The sequence below is a fragment of the Thamnophis elegans genome, chromosome 12 (assembly GCF_009769535.1).
Source record: "Thamnophis elegans isolate rThaEle1 chromosome 12, rThaEle1.pri, whole genome shotgun sequence".
NCBI lineage: Eukaryota > Metazoa > Chordata > Lepidosauria > Squamata > Colubridae > Thamnophis > Thamnophis elegans.
This window is the reverse complement of record NC_045552.1, coordinates 60,458,807-60,477,650: the sequence shown is the minus strand read 5'-3', so window position 1 is coordinate 60,477,650 and position 18,844 is coordinate 60,458,807. Positions and strand designations below refer to the sequence as shown.

At 45.6% G+C, this 18,844-nt stretch overlaps 1 protein-coding gene across 1 annotated transcript in view; it reads left to right on the top strand.

The window, feature by feature from the left end:
• The window catches only part of IL1RAPL2 (interleukin 1 receptor accessory protein like 2), a 381,614-nt gene that overhangs the window by 85,747 nt on the left and 277,023 nt on the right, over positions 1–18,844 (top strand). The window contains exon 2 of the mRNA XM_032227415.1: positions 1,892–1,992. Coding sequence (XP_032083306.1) covers positions 1,911–1,992 — 82 coding nt within the window. The 5' untranslated portion in view covers positions 1,892–1,910. The remainder of the gene's footprint in view (positions 1–1,891; positions 1,993–18,844) is intronic.

The window sequence follows — 18,844 nt, the reverse complement described above, 5'->3', positions numbered from 1 at the left end:
GAAATCTCACTAGGTGATTTGGGGCCAATCACTAGGAAACTGGGAGTTCTAGTCCTCCCTTAACCATGAATGCCAGCTGGGTGATTTTGGGCCAGCCACCAGGAGATTGGGAGTTCTAGTCCTGCTTTAGGCATGAAATTCCACAAGGTGATTTTGGGTCAATCACCAGGAGACTGTGAGTTCTAGTCCTGACTTAGGCATGAAAGTCAGCTGAGTGACTTTGGTCCAATCTCCAACAGGTGGTGAGTTCTAGTTCCACTTTAGTCATGAAAGCCAGTTTGGTGACTTTGGGCTAGTCCCTTTCTCTCAGCTCAACCCAACCTCACAGGGTTGTTGTGTTGGGGAAAAGAGGAGGAGGAAAATGTATGTTCACCCCCTTGAGGTATTTGTAAAAAGAATAAAGGCAGGATAAAAATAAATAAATATGGACGAACAAGTCACTGTTTTTGTTTTTAATCTCATTCTTATATTTTGTTTTTAACTTTCTTCCAAGCTAAGATGTTTTTAATTTTTAAACATTTCTTCAAGGACAAGAATTTTTTTTTTTAAACTTAGCACCAAAGGTTGTGTCCTAGGTGCATTTCGCCCATTAGACCAACTTGGGTAGAAAAAAAGTACAATTTCAATGCTTTGTTTTTTTGCAAAGAAGTCCTTACACGGTGCATTTTTTGGGGGTACAGAGTTTCCAGAACTCACGGCTTTGCTAGTGAACCCCTTTACAAAATTGAAGTGATAACTGTTAATTTGAAACATGGATTTAGCTTGATATCAAGATCTAATGTAAGCAGAGCTCTCCCCTTGTTCAGCCACGAGCGGTGCGGTTGCCACCCATGTATCAAATGATGTTTCTGGCTGAAAACAATAAAGACGGTTTCCATAATGCTTAAACCATAGTGGGAATAAATTGCTTTTTTTAATTAAAAAAAGTTTCATTTTCTGCCACTTAAATATAACTGTTGGGAGGACCCAGGAAGAGGCATTAATAGACCGCAGAACCAGAAGCTGTTACTACTTTTTGACTGAAGAGTGCGAAGTGGGGAAAGTAATTTGTGGAGATCCACTTGAAAATCATCCAGCGTAACTTCATAATCACAATTATCTGTTAGAAGATTTAGTTCAATTACTTTATCTGTCTGTTTTTTTAAAAAAAAAACCTCACTTTCCCCTCTTGTCAAGGTGGCCCCACTTGAGCTGGGATTTGAATCTTCAAAAAAAAAAAAAAAAGGTTAAGAAACTCTTCCTGGCATATTAATGTCTTCATTATCTGTTGTTGAATAGCTTTCGTGACATGCTATTCCGTCCTCTTCTTTCCCTTTGTTCTCTTTGCACTAAAGTCGAGTTTGACTTCTGAAGACTTTACGGAGGCATCGTGTGGTTTCCTAACCTGGCACTGATGATGTTATCTAGTTGGGTCATGAAACGGCTGCAAGAAAACCACCAAGCTCAGAGAGCACCAAGGACCTCACAGTCTCCTCCTCCCCCCCTCCTCTCCCCCCCCCCCACTGATGGTGTTACCTACCTGGGTCATGAAAGGCCTGCACGGAAACCACCAAGCTCAGAGAGCACCAAGGACCTCACATTCATCCTCCTCCTCCTCCTCCTCCTCCTCCTCCTCCTCCCATGGACGATGTCACCTAGTTGGGTCTGCAAGAAAACCACCCAGCTCAGAGAGCACCAAGGAGCCGCCCGTCCAACCCTGAGCTTAGTAGCATCCCCTTCCATTGCCAGGGACAGGAATGTTCTGGAATGTAAATATTTGGACTCCCCGAGTCCTGTTAAAGCCGTTGCACCACAAAGGGTTTGCAGGGAGGCTCGAAAGTGAATAACGTGCAGAAATACACATCTGGGGGAGAGTTGGGTTAGGACTTAACAACATCTGTATGCATTTCAGCTGCCAAAGGGAGTAGAAGATGAAGCCTGCTCGTCTCTTGGCCTTTGCAGTTTTTGTGGTCCTCTGCAGAAGCATGAAGCTGGTATCCAAGAGAAATTCAGGTAAGTGAATTCAGACGTTTATTTCCAATAATCTTTGGAAACGATTGGATTCTTTTGGAGGATGAGTGGCTTCTGTTTGGTTGGTTCTGTTGAGTGGTGCAATTTAGTGAAGGTTGAAATCTTGTGACTTGGGATAAGTTCCGTAGCGTCGGTGGTTTCAGGCCTGAGATCAAAAGAAGCCAGTTGTTCTATAGAGATAGTCCTTGAGTTATAGCCATATGTTTCCTGACCGTTCCGAGTTACACTAGAACTAAAGAAAAGGAACTTATGGTTGTTCCTCACACTTATGACTATCACAACATCTCCAAGCTCCTGCGATCAAAATTTGGACGCTTGGCAATAGACATGGAAGGAGATTCCTGGGATCACTTGATCCCCATTTGCAACCTTCCAGATGGCTTCTGACAAGCCAAATCAGCTGATTTGGGAAGCTGATTTCAATGAATAATCATGGGATTCACTGAACTGCACTGATTTGCTTAAAAACATGGCAAAAAAATGTTGTAGAATCAGGTCTGACTCACTGATCAACCTCTTTGCTTTGCGATGGAAATTCTGAATTCCAACAGTAATGGTCATAAACCAAGGATTACCTTTACTATGAAAGAATTTTCTGTGTTCCGTATTCTATGCATTCTATTCTACATATTTGGTGTATTATGTGTTCATTCATGATTCTTCGTGGTATTGGTATGTTAATTGAAACTGATGTTAGGATTAATCTAACGAGCGGTTCCTTGCTTTTTATTTTCCACTGTTACCTTCTGGCCCCCTTGTTTTAAAATCCAAAAGTAAGCGCAATCTTTAGAAAGCATGTCCTTTTCAAAAGAGGGCTTCAGGATTTTTTAAACTTTATAAGAAATTATACCATAATGGGCTTTTACTTTGTACAATATCCTTGAAGATTTAAAGGTCTCGGCAATGAATTTATATGCTTTGTCCAGGGAGATATTTAAGTGCAGAATTCCACACGGTTATCTGGGGTTTGTTCCAATCCTAGGTTGGTTGATTTGCGAGCAGCAGAAAAGGTATAAATTGCAAGGAAAATATTACATGCAAACAGTTAGTAATTCTAAATGTTTGTATCTCCACCGAAGAACTCGCCGCTTTGCTTCTTGGCTTAAGGGCCATTTTGTGTTGCTTTCTTGAATACTTCTAGAAAACGGATCTCAGTCTTTTTGCCAATATATCTGACTCTTTTGGGAAGTCGTCGGACATAAAAGGGAAGCAGTTCAGTCCAGATTATCATCAAATCGTAATAAGCGAGCTGTGTTTCCTAGCAGTTGGTGGCGTTTCCATTCTACACAGATAGGAACTTCAGCGATTGCTACTCCATCTACCCAGACCAAATGTCCATTCAGCCAGCGCCACCAAAACATAAACCATGGTTAGGGGGCACGAAATGTACTGCAGAGAAGAGAAAGCCACGGAGATCGTCCAGGGCCCAGAATAACGCAGGCAATTTCAAATGTTTCAGAAGTGTGTCCGTAAAGAATAAAGCCAGAGGTAGGTCTGAGACCACGAATCTGAATGAGCAATTGAAGCAAGGCTGATGAGGCAGGGCCGGGAAGGGGGATACCAGGGATACGTTTTATTTCTCCCATTTGTGACCCTGAGGCCCCCGGTGAAGTTCAAAAACTTTCCCTACTGGCCCCGTGGGCGTGGCTGGGCGGTCATGTGACCGGATGGGTGTGGCTACACAACTGACTCACGCACAATGTAAAAGCAGCTGGACTTCACACAAAATGTCCCCTGCAACAAGCGGGAACCTCACAGAGTCACAGAGAGCTCAAAAACCAACTATCACACTTTACACAAAAATAACACAAAAGCTGCACAACTGACTCACACACAATGTAAAAGCAGCTGGACTTCACACAAAATGTCCCCTGCAACAAGCGGGAACCTCACAGACAGTCAGGTAGAGCTGATCGTCACCCAGCTGGTCGCCGGAACTTTTCCTTTTTCCTACCGGTTGGGGCAATTTCAGCCCTGCTTCAGGCCGAAGGTTTCCCGCAGAAACAGCAGAAAACTCTTCCTCACGTCTCGTCAGCCTCTGCTGGTCTGGTTAATGAGAAAGAAAGGATGGCAAGTATTGAGGAGAATTTGGGGGGTGGCCAAGCTCTTTCGACCTTGGAGGTTGGTGCCATTGGGTGAATTGCTTTCCTGCCTGATAGTGGCGCCACCTTTCTGGGATGTTCCGAGGTTGAGGTTATGTGGTTGAAGCTTCAACCCTTGTCTTTGTTCCTGGATCTGCTCCTTCAAGTGAGGGAACCACCCATAAGGCCTCCTTCCTCCTCACCAAGGTGCTAACCAGGGTGGTCCAGGCCTCAGTGATTTAGGCGCCTTATTTCTCTGAGCTGCCAATCTTGGGCTATTTTTACATTGTAATTTGGAACTGTGCTATTTTAACTGTGGCTCCTTTCCAGCCAATATAATTGCCTCATTGTTTAGTGGCATCATTAAGTGGGCATCTGTGAACTGCAGTACGAGAGAGAGAAGAGAGAGAGAAGAGAGAGAGGTGAAAGAGAGAGAGAGAGAAGAGAGAGAAGTGAAAGAGAGAGAGAAGTGAGAGAAGAGAGGAGACAGAGAGAAGAGAAGAAAGAGAGGAGAAGGAGAGAGAAAAAGAGAGAAGAGAGAGAGGAGAGAGAGAGGTGTGTGTGTGTTTAATGACTTTGGTGAAATGCAATTTTTTTTAAAGGGTGAAGAAGCATTGTGCATTTTGAGTTTGCTATAATATTTTTTGTGTAGTTGATTTTTACCAAAGATGTAATACACCAGGGTTGAGTATCTCAATTTTGGATGGTCATAGGTTTTAGGCACATGGATGGGTAGGTTACCTGTTTGGGGGTAATCTCTCCTTGATGTGTTTCCACCCACTGCTTCTTGTCCTGCCCTCAGGTGCTTTGGAGAATAGGTTGACCCTCTCTTCTTTGGGGCAGCCCCAGAGATATTGGAAGACTGCTGTCACTGCTAGAAGAGGGGCGGGGGGGGGGCAGCCTATTCTCTAAAGCACCTGAGGCAGGACAAGAAGCAATGGGTGGAAACTAATCAAGGAGAGAAGCAACCGAGAAGTAAGGAGAAATCTCCTGACAGTCATAGCAATTCCTCAGTGGAACAACGTGACCCCAGAGGTCATGGGGGGATCCAACACTGGAGGCTTTTAAGAAGAGATGGGACCATACTTTGCCTAGAATGGTGCAGGAAGCCAGCTATCTCGATCCGTTCCAGTCTGGCTTCAGACCTGGCTGCAGCACAGAAACTGCTTTGGTCGCGTTGACCGATGATCTCTGGAGAGCCAGGGATGGAGGCCACGCCTCCATCCTAGTGCTCCTTGACCTCTTGGCGGCTTTCGATACCATCGACCATGGTATCCTTCTGCGACGACTGCGGGAGGTGGGGGTGGGAGGCTCTGTCTTACAGTGGTTCTCCTCTTACCTCTCGGACAGGTCGCAGTCGGTGTTAGTTGGGGAGCAGAGATCGACCCCTAGGCCCCTAACGTGTGGGGTGCCTCAGCGTTCGGTCCTGTCCCCCCTTCTTTTCAACATCTACATGAAACCGCTGGGTGAGATCATTCGACGGCACGGGATAAAGTACCATCAATATGCAGACGATACTCAATTGTATCTGTCCGCCCCGTGCCAACTCAACGAAGCGATGGATGTGATGAGCCAGGGGCTGGATGCTGTTAAAGACTGGATGGGGGTCAACAAGCTTGTGCTCAATCCAGAAAAGACCGAGTGGCTGCTGTGTTTCCCTCCCATGAATTGGCCAAGTACTCCATCTCTCAGGCTGGGGGGTCAAACTATACGCCCCTCAGACAGGGTTCGCAACTTGGGAGTCCTCCTGGACCCACAGCTGACCTTCGAACATCATTTGTCAGCTGTGACCAGGGGGGCATTTGCCCAGGTTCGCCTGGTACACCAGTTGCGTCCCTACCTGAACCGGGAGGCCCTCACAACAGTCACTCGTGCCCTTGTGACCTCTAGGCTGGAATACTGCAATGTGCTCTACATGGGGCTGCCCTTGAAGAGCATCCGGCGACTCCAGCCAGAACGTGGGTGCACCTCGGTTCACCCACGTAACACCTATCCTCCGCGAGCTGCGCTGGCTACCTGTCGATCTCCGGGTGCGCTTCAAGGTGCTACTTATCACCTATAAAGCCCTTCATGGTAGTGGGCCTGGGTACTTGAGAGACCGCCTACTGCCAATTACCTCCACCAGACCGATTCGATCGCATAGATTAGGCCTCCTCCGAATCCCATCTTCTAGCCAGTGCAGACTGGCAACTACCCGGAGGAGGGCCTTCTCGGTGGCTGCTCCGTCCCTTTGGAACGAACTCCCCGTGGAGATTCGGACCCTCACCACCCTCCAGGCCTTCCGCGCTGCTGTAAAGATCTGGCTGTCCCGGCTGGCCTGGGGTTAAGATTATAGCCCCACTCGAATGGTGTGATTGTTGCGTTTTTTCTCTTTTAATATGCTGTATTGTTTACTGTTTGTTGTTTCCCCCCTTCCTTTTGAATTGGGAGCCGCCCTGAGTCCCCTTAGGGAAAAGGGCGGCATACAAATAAAGGCAAAAGTAAAAGTAAAGTAAAAGAATGGTGCAGGGTCTCCTGCTTGAGCAGAGGGTTGGACTAGAAGGCCTCCAAGGTCCTTTCCAACTCTGTTATTCTGTTAGTTTTATCCTGGCTCCTCACACCAACACCCTGAATCCTTATCATATGCCTAAACATGGTTTCACTTTTCATGCATTCGATCGATAATGCCTTGCATCCATCGATCCAGGTAAACTTTGTACAGTAACCAGGTGTGGTAGATTTCCTCCTCCCCTAAAAAAACCACATTTGTTTAAAAACAAGGCTAATATCTAAAGCAAAGCCATTGACATTCCTTTCAATCCTGATGTGTTAAATGGATTTTTTTCTCGGCTTCCCAGACTTTAAAACGTCTACCCGAAGCAGAACTAACGGGCGTCCTTTTTTTTTAAATAGAAAGATCCAGCATACGGACGACTTGCCTCCAAATTGTTCAATAGCTGGAAAAGGGAGGGGATGGCTGCCCCCTGACATGTCAAATCCTGGGTTGGCAATCAAAGGGCAGGAGGAATGGAAAAGGGATCATTTGTGCTACCAGTTAAAAGGCTGAAATTGATCCCCCCCAATCCAGATGAGAAAAAGGAGTTTATCAAACCTCCTATTTTTTTTTAAAAAAAATCCCCATCTTAATAATTGCTGATCCTATCAGGAGATGCTGTGCATGATGGTCTCGGTGGCAGATGGGCAGAGCCTTGCTGAATGTGGCTTCTTTCCAGCCAATCTAATCGCTTCATTGTTTAGTGGCATCATTAAATGGGCATCAATGAACTGCAGTACAAGAAAGAGAGAGATGGAGAGAGAGGAGAAAGAGAAGAAAGAGAGAGAGAGAGAGAGAAAGAGAGGAGAAGGAGAGAGAAGAGAAGAAGAGAGAGGAGAAAGGGAGGGAGGAAGTGTGTGAGAGAGAACGGAGGAGGGAAAGAGAGAGAGGAGAAACAAGAGGAGAAAGAGAGAGAAGGGAGGGAGGAAGGGAGAGAGAGAAGGGAGAAGAAAGAAGGGAGGGGGAGAGAGAGAATAGGAGAAAGGAGAAGGGAGGAAGGGAGAGAGAGAGAAGAGAAGAGAGAGAGAGAAGAGAAAGAGAGAGAGAAGAGAAAGAGAGAGGAGACAGAGGAAAGAGGGAGGGAGAGAGAGAGAGAGAGAGTGAGGCAGGCAAACACATCTATCCATTTTATGATACAATGAAGAAGTTAAATTGCAAAACAGTTTGAGAAAGATTTTGGAGAGACCAACTGTATTTCTTCATGTTTTGTTTAACTTGATTCTACGTTTAGTTACTCAATTAATTTTCTTATTGGCAGTAACTGTTTTCTGGTGTTAATTGACCCAGCTGACATCCAAAGAAGGGGTGAAGGAATGCATTTCATTTTTTTTAAAGAGTGGTTAGTTTTTAAATGTGTTATTTCTAAAGGTAAGCATGAGATTACTATTATTTTTTTAATTGCTTTAAATGCATCCCAACATTGCTTTTAATTGCTCCCTGTTCTGGAACGGGTTCTTTGAAAATTTGAAAAGGGGGCTAAAGGTCTATAAATAAATTATACATGAAATTATAAATTAAAAACCAGCAAGTAAACAGTAGCAATTTAAGAAACGATGCCCTGATATTCTCTTGAGAGGGAAGAGGAGACAATGGCGTCTCCTTTCTAGGATAATCCTAAACCTTTTCCAAAAGGTTTTTTTAGAAAATGTCTTGCATTTTTAGCTGGGCCTAAGCAATCCTGAAATATTTCAAGAAAAAAAGCCCAGGAGGTTTTAAGTACTGCTGAAGCAAAGGAAACCAAATTCAGATTATATAATCATTGATCCTCACAAAAGGCCAGAAATGAAACCTCTGCCAAGGTCAGCCGTGAATCCAACCCAAAATGCTTCAACCCAATTCTTGCAAAACTTGTTGGAAGAAAATGATGCCTCTAACAGATCCTTTATTTGGATACTAGCCGATAACCCAGCGTTGCCGAGGTATTTGTTTTTAGGGGGGGAATGTAATTTCTAATGTTGGATTTCCCCCCTTACCAGAGGGAGCCCCCTTGTGGAGTACTGTGAAGTCGTTACTATGGCAACTCCACTGCACTGTACAGTAGAAGTCATTTTACGGCATAACAGGTTGTATCTTAACAGAACACACACCCTAAAGATCTTCATGTATAATCTTACTGCCCAGATAATGTAGCATCTGTCCTGTCCACTCTGACTTCTTCTTTTTTTGGGGTGAGAAGGAGGAAAATGGAAATTGGAAAGTCTTCCAATACTTGTCACAGAGAAGGGGGGGTGGGGTTGATCCAAAACACCTGAGGTGAAGACTAAACATAATAGGTGGAAGACATCCAGCCTAGAATAAAGGGGAAATTTCCTGACAGTGAGAATAATTAACCAGTGGAATGACTTGCCTCCAGAAGTTGTGGGTGCTCTATCACTTGAGGTTTCCAAGAAGATGTCAGATAGCCATTTGGCTGGAATGGCATAGGGTCAAGCTATTTTCCAAGGCACCTGAAGGCCAGACAAGGAATAACGGATGGAAGCTGATCCGGGAGAGATTGAACCTGGAAATAAGGAGGAAGTTCCTGTCAGGGAGAACAATCAACCCATGGAGACTTTCAAGAAGAGATTGGACTGCCATCTGTTAGAGGTAGATGATGATGATAAAGATGATGATGATAAAGATGGTGATGATGAAGATGGTGATGATGAAGATGGTGATGATGAAAAAGAAGAAATAGAAGAAGGAGGAGGAGGAGGAGGAGGAGAAACTGGAGAAGATAATGAAAATGGAGAAGAAGTCACTGTGAAATGGTTGGGCTTAGCAGCTCCAGCCCATAGTTTCCAAACCCTAAAAGCAGTGCCACCCCAACCACTAAGTGGAGGAATGGAGGGTAAACCAGACATCAAGGTGACCTTTCTAATGAATCTAGGAGCAGAAGGTACTCTAAGTGGGAACTCTTCATGAAGATCTAAAGGATGAGACTGTCTGCTGCACCAACGAAGGAGAATATTTGTAGGGTTCAAATGAGGGGCCTTTGGGGCTGCCTAAGCGTTTTTGTTTTCTTGTAGACCTTTCAGTGCCCAAACTAGAGAACTGATGAGGTTACTTAATTTGGTTAATGCAAGAAAACCACAAAGCTCAGACCAAGGACCCCTCAATCTGTGGTATCTTCCATCCTTTGGGAATATATGAATGGTTTTCTTTGGGAGATCTTGACCTTTGCTTGAGCTGAAACCTTCTCCGGTCCTTCTCATTTATGGCATGGTACGTTGGCTTTTGCTGGAGAAGACTCCTGCATTGAGTCCCTTGGACTGCAAGGCCATCCAACCGGTCAGTCCTAGAGGAGATCCGCCCTGGCTGCTCTTTAGAAGGCCGGATCCTGAAGAGGAAACTCAAAGACTTTGGCCACCTAAGGAGAAGGAAGGACTCCCTGGAGAAGAGCCTCATGCTGGGAAGGATGGAGGGCAAAAGAAGAAGAAGGGGACGGCAGAGAAGGAGGTGGCTGGATGGAGTCCCCGAAGCAGTAGGAGTGAGCTTCAATGGACCCCAGAGGATGGGAGAGGACAGGAAGGCCTGGAGGAACGTGGCCCATAGGGTCACGATGGGCCAGACATGACTTTGCAACTAACAACAACAACACAGGCTTGGAGAACTCTCTGGCTCCACTAACTTTGTAAAAAGAAAAAGCGATGTTCTGCAATGTTCTCGGGATGGACTGTCCCTGGCTGCCCTTTTGTGTGGCTCTCTGTGCCTCCGTGGGACAAAACGCGCTTGCCTTCGCTTAGAGAAGGATGACTTCACCAGAAGACAATGTGAGGCTTTGCGAGTCATGACAGAGAGTGCCCGGAGGGGCCTTTGTAAAGGCCACTTGTGTTGACGGGGTGTCGCACTCACAAACAGTGTGGTCTTTCTCCGGTGATGATGTAATGGGGTTGAGCAACCCAGGACGAAGAGGGAGAAGGGGGTACTGAGTCTTCAATCAGCTGGGAAGGAAGCCATTTGTTTTCCTAGAAGGAAGGGAAGATGAATTTCGATCTTGGTTCCGCCAACGACCTTTGAAACGACTGGGAAAGATCTGTGCGCCCTCGCCTTATTAAATTTCCTCTAAGACCCAGCCAACATGTTACTTCTCTGCCCTGCTGATTTCAGGTTCTTCCTTTCCGATCAACACAGAATGAGGTTGGCTTGCCTTCGTATTTGAAGATGGCTTTAAAGCAAGCATTGTTCTCTGGAATGACGATACAGCTAGTAGTCCTTGACTTACTCCCGCAACTGAGCCCAAAATTGCTATCGGAAAACAAGACAGGGATTTAGTGAATTTTGCCCTGTTTTACGACCTTGCTTGCTGCAGTGTTAAGTGAAATCACTGCAGTTGTTAAATTAGTAACACGGTTGTTAAGTGAATTTGGATTCTTCCTTGACTTTCTCTGAAGGTCACAAAAGGGGATCACGTGACACCCCCCCCGGACACTGCAACCATCATAAATATGAACCAGTTCCCAAGTGTCTGGATTTTGATTGTGTTACCATGGTGATGCTACAACATTCCTAAATGTGAAAACTGATCATAAGTCATTTTCCCCCCAGTGCCGTTGTAACTTTGAATGGCCGCTAAACAAATTGTAAGTCTTCTGATTTTTTTGAGACCTACGCTGTATACCTTGATCATCTTCTTTTAATGACCCCATAATCCCTTGCCAGGTGGAGTCTGGGCGACTGAATGGAGCTGAGCGTTTACTGGCCAGATGCCCTTCCTGTCGCCAATGAGGAGTTTCCCCCCCCCCAGCAGATATATTCTCATTGTGCACAGAGAGAGAAATATCTGCTTCTATTGAGGATCCAGCTCACAGCCCCCTGATTGTGAGGCGAGAGCTCCACCTCTGGGCCACAGTACCACTGTGCTGTCTACCTTGATGCTGCTCCTGATTGATTGAAACTGTATGGTTCAGCTTATTTCAGATCTTTTGACAATATGGAGCCCAGAACGGGTATCGGACTGTAGCTCTGAACCAACTGAAGTCCCAAAGAGAATTATGTCCTTTCCTGGGTTAAGGAAGTCACCTTTCCATTAATAGAGATGTGTTAATTCCCCACCCAACAACTGCTTCATACGTCTGGCTGTGTTCAGTTAAGGCACTGAGGGCCTTTTGGGGGGGGGGGGAGGGTGTGAATTGCAATTGAGTCAGTAAGTTGATTGATGGCACTTAACTGCAGAATTTTACATTTTTCCTCAGTGGAATTTAATTGCTGCAAAGACTATAAGCGTGGAATGCCGAGTAACGTCACTTTCCTTGGATGGATTTCTCAGGCTGTCTCTTTGAAATCAAACTGTGATTACCTGTGACTCATGGTCACCATGACAAACCATGAAAGTTGCATTGAAAGGGGATAGGGTAGACATTTGTACGCACTGTCGCCATTATGGGTATATGATAGACCCAAAGTTGTATCTGTTATATGGTTTCATATATAGATTATATAGAGCAAAGGTCTCCAAACGTGGTCTCTTTAAGACTTCTAGGACTTCAACTCCCAGAATTCCCCAGCCAGTTGGCTGGGGTATTCTGGAGGTTGAAGTCCACAAGTCTTACATTTGCCAAATTTGGAGACCCATGATATAGAGAGAGCCAGGGTTGGTGTCATAATGAAAGCATCAGGTTAGAAATCAGAAGACTGTCAGTTCTAGTCTTGGCCAAGACACCAAGCCAGCTGGGTGGCCATTCACAGGCTCTCAGCCCCAGGAAGCAAGCAATGGCAAACCACTTTTGAAATCTTGCCAAGAAAACAGTAGGGATTGTGTAAGTAATTTCCAGAGATCAAGACTGATTCAAAGACTTTATCTCACCTCTCCCTCTCTCTCACCCTTCTCTCTCTCTCTTTCTCTCTCTTTCTCTCTCTTTCTCTCTCTTTCTCTCTCCTTTTTCTCCCTTGCCCTCTTCTCTTTCTTTCTCCTCCCCCTCTCCCCACTTTCTCATCTCTCTCTCTCGCCTCCTCCTCCCGCTCTCCACTCTCTCTCTTCTCTCTCCCTCTCATCTCTCTCTCTTTTCTTCCTCCCCCTCTCTCTCCTCTCTATCTCTCTCTGTCTCTTTCTCTCTTTTTTTCCTTCCTCCCATCTCTTCTCTCTGTCTGTCTCTCTCTCCCTAGGTGTAAACTGCTCAAAGCTTATAAATTTGATTCGTCCATCAATCAATCGAGGATCACCAAATACGGAGAGTAGTAGGTAACTCAATGACGATAACATAAATTAACAATAATTTCAGAATTTTGTGGTGATTTCCTCATGCTACTTTTCCTGCCAAGTTTATAGAATGTTTTTTTTTTAAATGGTTCAGATTCTCTGTGAAACAAAAAATTAAATTGATGAAGTTACTGGGGGGAAAAAGTAGCCAGAAGATTTATTTAGGGCTGAGAAATCAGCCGTTCTTCAACAAATGATCCTCATGTAGAATTTTGCTTTGAAATATCTTTTTCGTACAAAAGTTGCATTTAAAAAAAACAAACCCAAAATGCAGAGCAGCAGCTACGATCTCTCCAAGCAATCCTGTTGGGGGGTTTTCTACAGGAAAGGTTTGCTTGATTCTTCACCTGTCACTTCTAAAATTTTAAATCATTCTGGATTCTTTGGCAAATAATTAAACAGGTTTATAAAAAACCCAAAGTCCTACCTCAAAATCTCTGGAGTCACTAAAGTGGAACATCTCTGTTTAAGCTCCCGACGATAGAAGAAAAATCTCTAGACTCGACTTTTTGAGTTATAAGCAAACATCACTTCCTCCTGCTCACGGCTTGGCTTACACAATTCTAGGTCTTTGGGAATTGGTCTCCAGGTGCACCAGCACTACAAATAATAATAATAATAATAATAAAAAGCTCATTTCAAGAAATCCTGCCTTGGATCCCTTCTCCTCGTTTAAAGCTTTGACAAATGTCACCTCTTCTACTTAGGGTGAACTGGTGACTCTCCAGACATGGGCCCGAATGATCGAAGTCAGCTGGTGGGCTCTTAAATCTTTGGGTGGGGAAAAAAATCAACCTTTTTTTTTTGCACTCAGCTTGGTCTTGGGGATCCTAACAGGGGACCTGATAGATGCAGAGGGCAATTCCATCATGGCCGTGGGTGGAATTGCTGGTAATGTGTCAGGGCAGTTAAACATTAAAAAAGAGAGTTTTCTATTTTTATTTTACAAGGAAGGAAGGTTAATGCAGCCTCACACCTTACACGGACCGAGACTCAGATTAAGAGTTGGAAGGGACCTTGAAGGTCATCTAGTCCAACCTCCCAGCCAGGCAGGAGACCCTACACCGTTTCTGACAGATGGCAGTCCAGTCTCTTCTTGAAAGCTTCCAGTTATGAAGCTCTCACAATTTCTGAAGGCAACTTCTGTTCCATGGGTTGATGGCTCTTACTGTCAAGAAATGTCTCCTTATTTCCAAGTTGAATCTCTTCCTTCTTCAGTTTCCATCCGTTATTCCTTCTCTGGCCTTCGGATGCCTTGGAGAATAGCTTGACCCTCCCCTTCCTCTCTGGGGCAGCCCCTCAAATATTGGAAGACTGCTTATCATGTCTCCCCTGGTCCTTCTCTTCACTAGACTAGCCAGGCCCAGTTCCTGGAACCGTTCATCGTTATGTTTCAGCCTCCAGTCCCCTCATCCTCCTGGTTGCTCTTCTCTGCACCCTTTCTAAAGTCTCAGCATCTTTTTTATAGTGTGGTGACCAAAACTGGATGCAGTTATTCCAGGTGTGACCTTACTAGGGCTTTATAGGGTGGTGTTAGTACCTCCCTTGATCTTGATTGTATCCCTCTGTTGATGCAGCTTAGGGTTGCGCTGGGTTTTGCCCAGTTCGGAGAACCCGCAAATCTCACCCAGGCTGGCCCCTCCCACCCAACAATCGGGCAGAGAACCGTTGCTAAAATTTTTGAAGCCCACTCCTGTAGGTAGGGCCCAGGGTTCAAGTCTGTGAAGATCCTAACTTCTAGGGTATCGGCTATTCCTGCCAGCTTAGCATCACCCACAATTTGGTAAGTTTCCCTCCTATTCCCTCATCTAAGTCTACACTAAAAGTTAGTGGACACTTCTGAGCACATCCTTCTTGTTTGCGGTTATCCCGAAGGGCTGATCGCCATCTCGATACTTCCTTGAGCTCCAGAGTGAATGGCCGGATGTAAAACTAGAGTTTATTTTGCCACATCACATGCTACCTGACCCACATTAGCCCCAAACGTGGAGGAATATCAGTCAGCAATTTCTCCAGGTTTTCCTCCCTCTCCTTCCTAGAGAAGGTCCAGCTCAGTTTTCTATCCGATTTCATTTTTCTGTTCCTGTTGGAAACATGGCTTTGCTTTCTTTAAGCCACATTAATTTCGAGGGTATGATTTGTGGGTATGATTTGCTCTGAAGCCGCGTCTGTCCCTGACGATGCTATCCTGGCATGCTCTGAGATGCTCATCCTCTGCGCAGCCCGCTAGAAGAAGCACTAAAAGGAGATGATTTTAATTCTCCCCAAGCCTGCAGTGTAATTTAACCTTTCTTCCTGAAGATCCGCTCCAACCTTAGGGTATTGGGTTGGCTTTTCCAGAATAAAAGCCGACAAGATTGAAACGATACGTACAGTCGATGCTCCGAGGAAATCTTCCAAAGCCATAAAATGAAATCTGGGATGAACAATGGCTGCAAGCGGCAGTTAAGATGCAGGTTCTGCCTTCAGAAGGACATCTGTGGAATTAGGGAGGAAATTCAGATTTCCTGCAAAGGGGGGGGGGAATCAACAACCAGCAACAGCAACCTCTGTCCGTCTTCCTAGGTAGACCAAAGGCAAAACCCAATCAGCTAATTCTACTTTATTGTAAGGCACCATTAACTGAATTGCAGATACCCCACCATCTCTTTTACAGAGGTTCCTTTCTTTGCCCATTACGCAGCTGTGGGCTACGTCCTCTCTTATCTGAACCTTCCCTTCCCTCGTCTTCCCTTGTCTTCTTCATTGATTTACCCTTCCCTTCCCCTCCTCCCCTCCCTTTCTCTTCCTCATTGATTTACCCCTCCCCAATCTCTCAAGGTAATTCTCACGTAGCATTACACCCCCCCCCCCTCTAGAATATACATTCCTAGTTTAACGGAACCAATGAAGGATTTTATGTAGGTCAATGCAATTCTTATTAATTATGACTCAGCAGCCCATTACTTATAGAATTATGCTTTTCCTTCAGGGTGTTGAGCAATTAATCTCGTTCCTGCTTGTTTCTTTCTCCTATCAGTTTGCACATGCCTTGGTCCAGCTGTAAGGGGACCTCTGGATATAGCAAACGAGAATTCTGCCACCAGCCTCACAAGAGCCGCTGTGTAATTGAAGAGGATTAAATAGGAGTGTGAGGCAATTGCTGGATATTGGTGTCCAGCTAGGGGACTATACCATTCGTGTGGCTGTGATGTAAGATGTAGTTCAGCTCTGAGGTACAGCTGCTTTTCTATTAGGCCTTGTGTCTAAGAAGAGACTGGACAATCACTTGTCTGAAATGCTATAGGATCTCCTGCTCGAGCAGGGGGCTGGACTAGAAGACCTCCAAGGTCGCTTCCAGCTCTGTTCTGATTGTGTTGGAAGCAATTGTTAATCCAGCCTAAGAAAAGGACAGGAACTTCTTGGCTTAGGACCGCAATGGAACCCAAACCCCCTGTTGCTAAGTGAGGCAGTTCTCCTGACTGTGATTGTTGCAAAAGCAACAGGGGAGTTCTGTGTAGAGCAGGGGTGTCAAACTCAAGGCCCGGGGGGGGGGGTGCAGCGGATCCGGCCCACGGGGTGCTTAGATCTGGCCTGTGGGGCTGTCCTGGAAACAGCGAAGGACCGGCCCACGGTGCCTCTGCCAGTGAAAACGGTGGGCAGCCCTCCCAAACTCCGTTTTGGCTGGCAGAGGGCTTGGGTCACCACAGGGACCCCTGGCAGGAGTGCTGGCCACGCCCACTCTGGCCAACCCCCCCCCCCCCCGAGGTCAAACACAATCTGATGCGGCCCTCAATGAACCCCTGTGATAAGTGGTGTCCTTGGTTGTGGGCTTTGAGCTTGGACATCTTATCCTGGCAAAAAACCTTCATTTGCTTGAAGATCCTCCTAATAACCCTCAAAATCAGTCCCCATTAAAGAGAATCGCAGCCCAGTTTCGCTTCCCTTCTTTTTCCTTTTTGCATCCTTCCATGCCAGATTGATGATGTTTTTCAGCAGCCCATCCTTAAGGGGCTATTAGCCTATGCAAAAATAAAATTCCCTCTTCTGGGTCTAAAAATATTTCCTAACAACCTAAACAAAATTTAAGGAGTTGAAAATTACCTTTTAGAGCTCCCAGTTGGAAAGCACAGCGTGAGCACTAAATTATCCCCATAATTACACCAGTAATAATGCTCAACCTTCACGCAAACAATATGGCCCTTAAAGGGGAGCTGACTTCTTGCAAGTATATTATACCTCCGGCACTCCTGAGGGCAAGGCTGCCCCGCCAGCTGGAAGGAAATACTCTTTCCTGCCTTAAAATCGAGAAGAGCTTCACGTAAACATCTTTATGAAATGCAATCAAAGTCGTCAGGAAAGCTGCCTCCCTCCTCCCCCCATCACCGTCACATCCATTGCATGCCCGTTTTGCAAAAGGGGAGTTGAAAGGCTCATTTGTGGAGAAGACATCCACCTGGTCTTTGGTCACCACACTGTAGAAAAGATGTCCCAACTTGGTCCTTCGGGCAAGAAAGACCGACAATGGAACTCAAATGGGGAGTTTTGGCTGCATCCAGTTTTGGTCCCCACACTATAAAAAAGATGTTGAAACTCTAGAGAGTGCAGAGAAGAGCAGCCAGGATGATGAGGGGACTGAAGGACAGTTACAGGAACTGGGCCTGGCTGGTCTAGGGAAGAGAAGGACCGGGGGAGACAGGATAGCAGTCTTCCAATATTTGGGGGGCTGCCACAGAGAGGAGAGGGTCAAGCTATTTTCCAAGGCACTCGAAGGCCAGACAAGGAATAATGGATGGAAACTGAACAAGGAGAGATTCAACCTAGAAATACAGAGAAATTTTCTGACAGAAACAGTCAACCCATGGGACAGAAGTTGCCTTCGGAAGTTGTGGGAGCTTCATCACCGGAGGCTTTCAAGAAGAGACTGGACTGCTATCTGTCGGAAATGGCGTAGGCTCTCCTGCTTGGGCAGAGGGTTGGACTAGATGACCTACCAGGTCCCTTCCAACTCTGCTAATCTATACATCTATAAACCTCATGCAGAGAATTTGGGGATGGTGAAGGTGGAATTGGGGCGTGGTTTCCCATCTTCCCCCTGGTGATAGTGTCAGGTGCGAGAAGCCGGGAGCCAGGACAGAGTTCTAAAGCACAGACAGTCCTTGACTTAGGACCACAATTGAGCCCAACATTTCTGTTCTGCTTCTCATCCAAGAAGCTTCTCCAGATCTTCTCCAGGTCTTCAGAAGGTCCCTCTTTCAGTTCTTCTTGAGGTCTTTCCCTCGGTTTCCCTTCTTGGTGAGAATAGCTTTGTTTAAGTACCCAGAAGTAAACCTTGATGCCTAGAAAGCGACACAAACCCTGTGCTAAATTGCATGGCGTTTGCTTCCTTAAGAGCTGTAGCTAATTGGACATTGGAGCAATTCCTGGATTATTGTGGTTTTTTTTGGCACCGTGTGGAGCTTGGCACCTGCAGACCAGGCTTGTATCTCCAGAATTCTTTTTCTGTAATTATTCCAGTTATTTGTTATGTCACCTACACTATCCGAAGGCCAAGTTAGCTGTTTTCTCCTCTTAACATTTATTGGAGTTTGAATTACCGGCTTTTGATTGTGGTCCTGGAGGTGATTTTGTTTGTATAGGGCTGCTGTATTTGGGGGGGGGGGGGCTTTAAATTGATGCTAAAATGAAGGCTCTTTCTGTGTAAGCACCAGGCCTCGGCCTTAGTAGCTATCAAGAGAACAACTCTCTGTGAAAATCGTAATGACTTAAAGGGCAATTCTTGCCTTGTGAGTTACAAGATTGCTGTAAATAGCAAACAAAGATAAGATAAATGTGTACTTTACATTTATAGATTAAGAGAGTTGGAAGGGACCTTGTAGGTCATCCAGTCCAACACCCCCCCCCCGTCCCCAGCCCAAGCAGGAGACCCTACACCATTTCTGACCGATGGCAGTCCAGTCTCTTCTTGAAAGCCTCCCGGGATGAAGCTCCCACAACTTCCGAAGGCAACATTTGTTCCATGGGTTGATGGTTCTCACTGTCAGGAAATTCCTTCTTATTTCC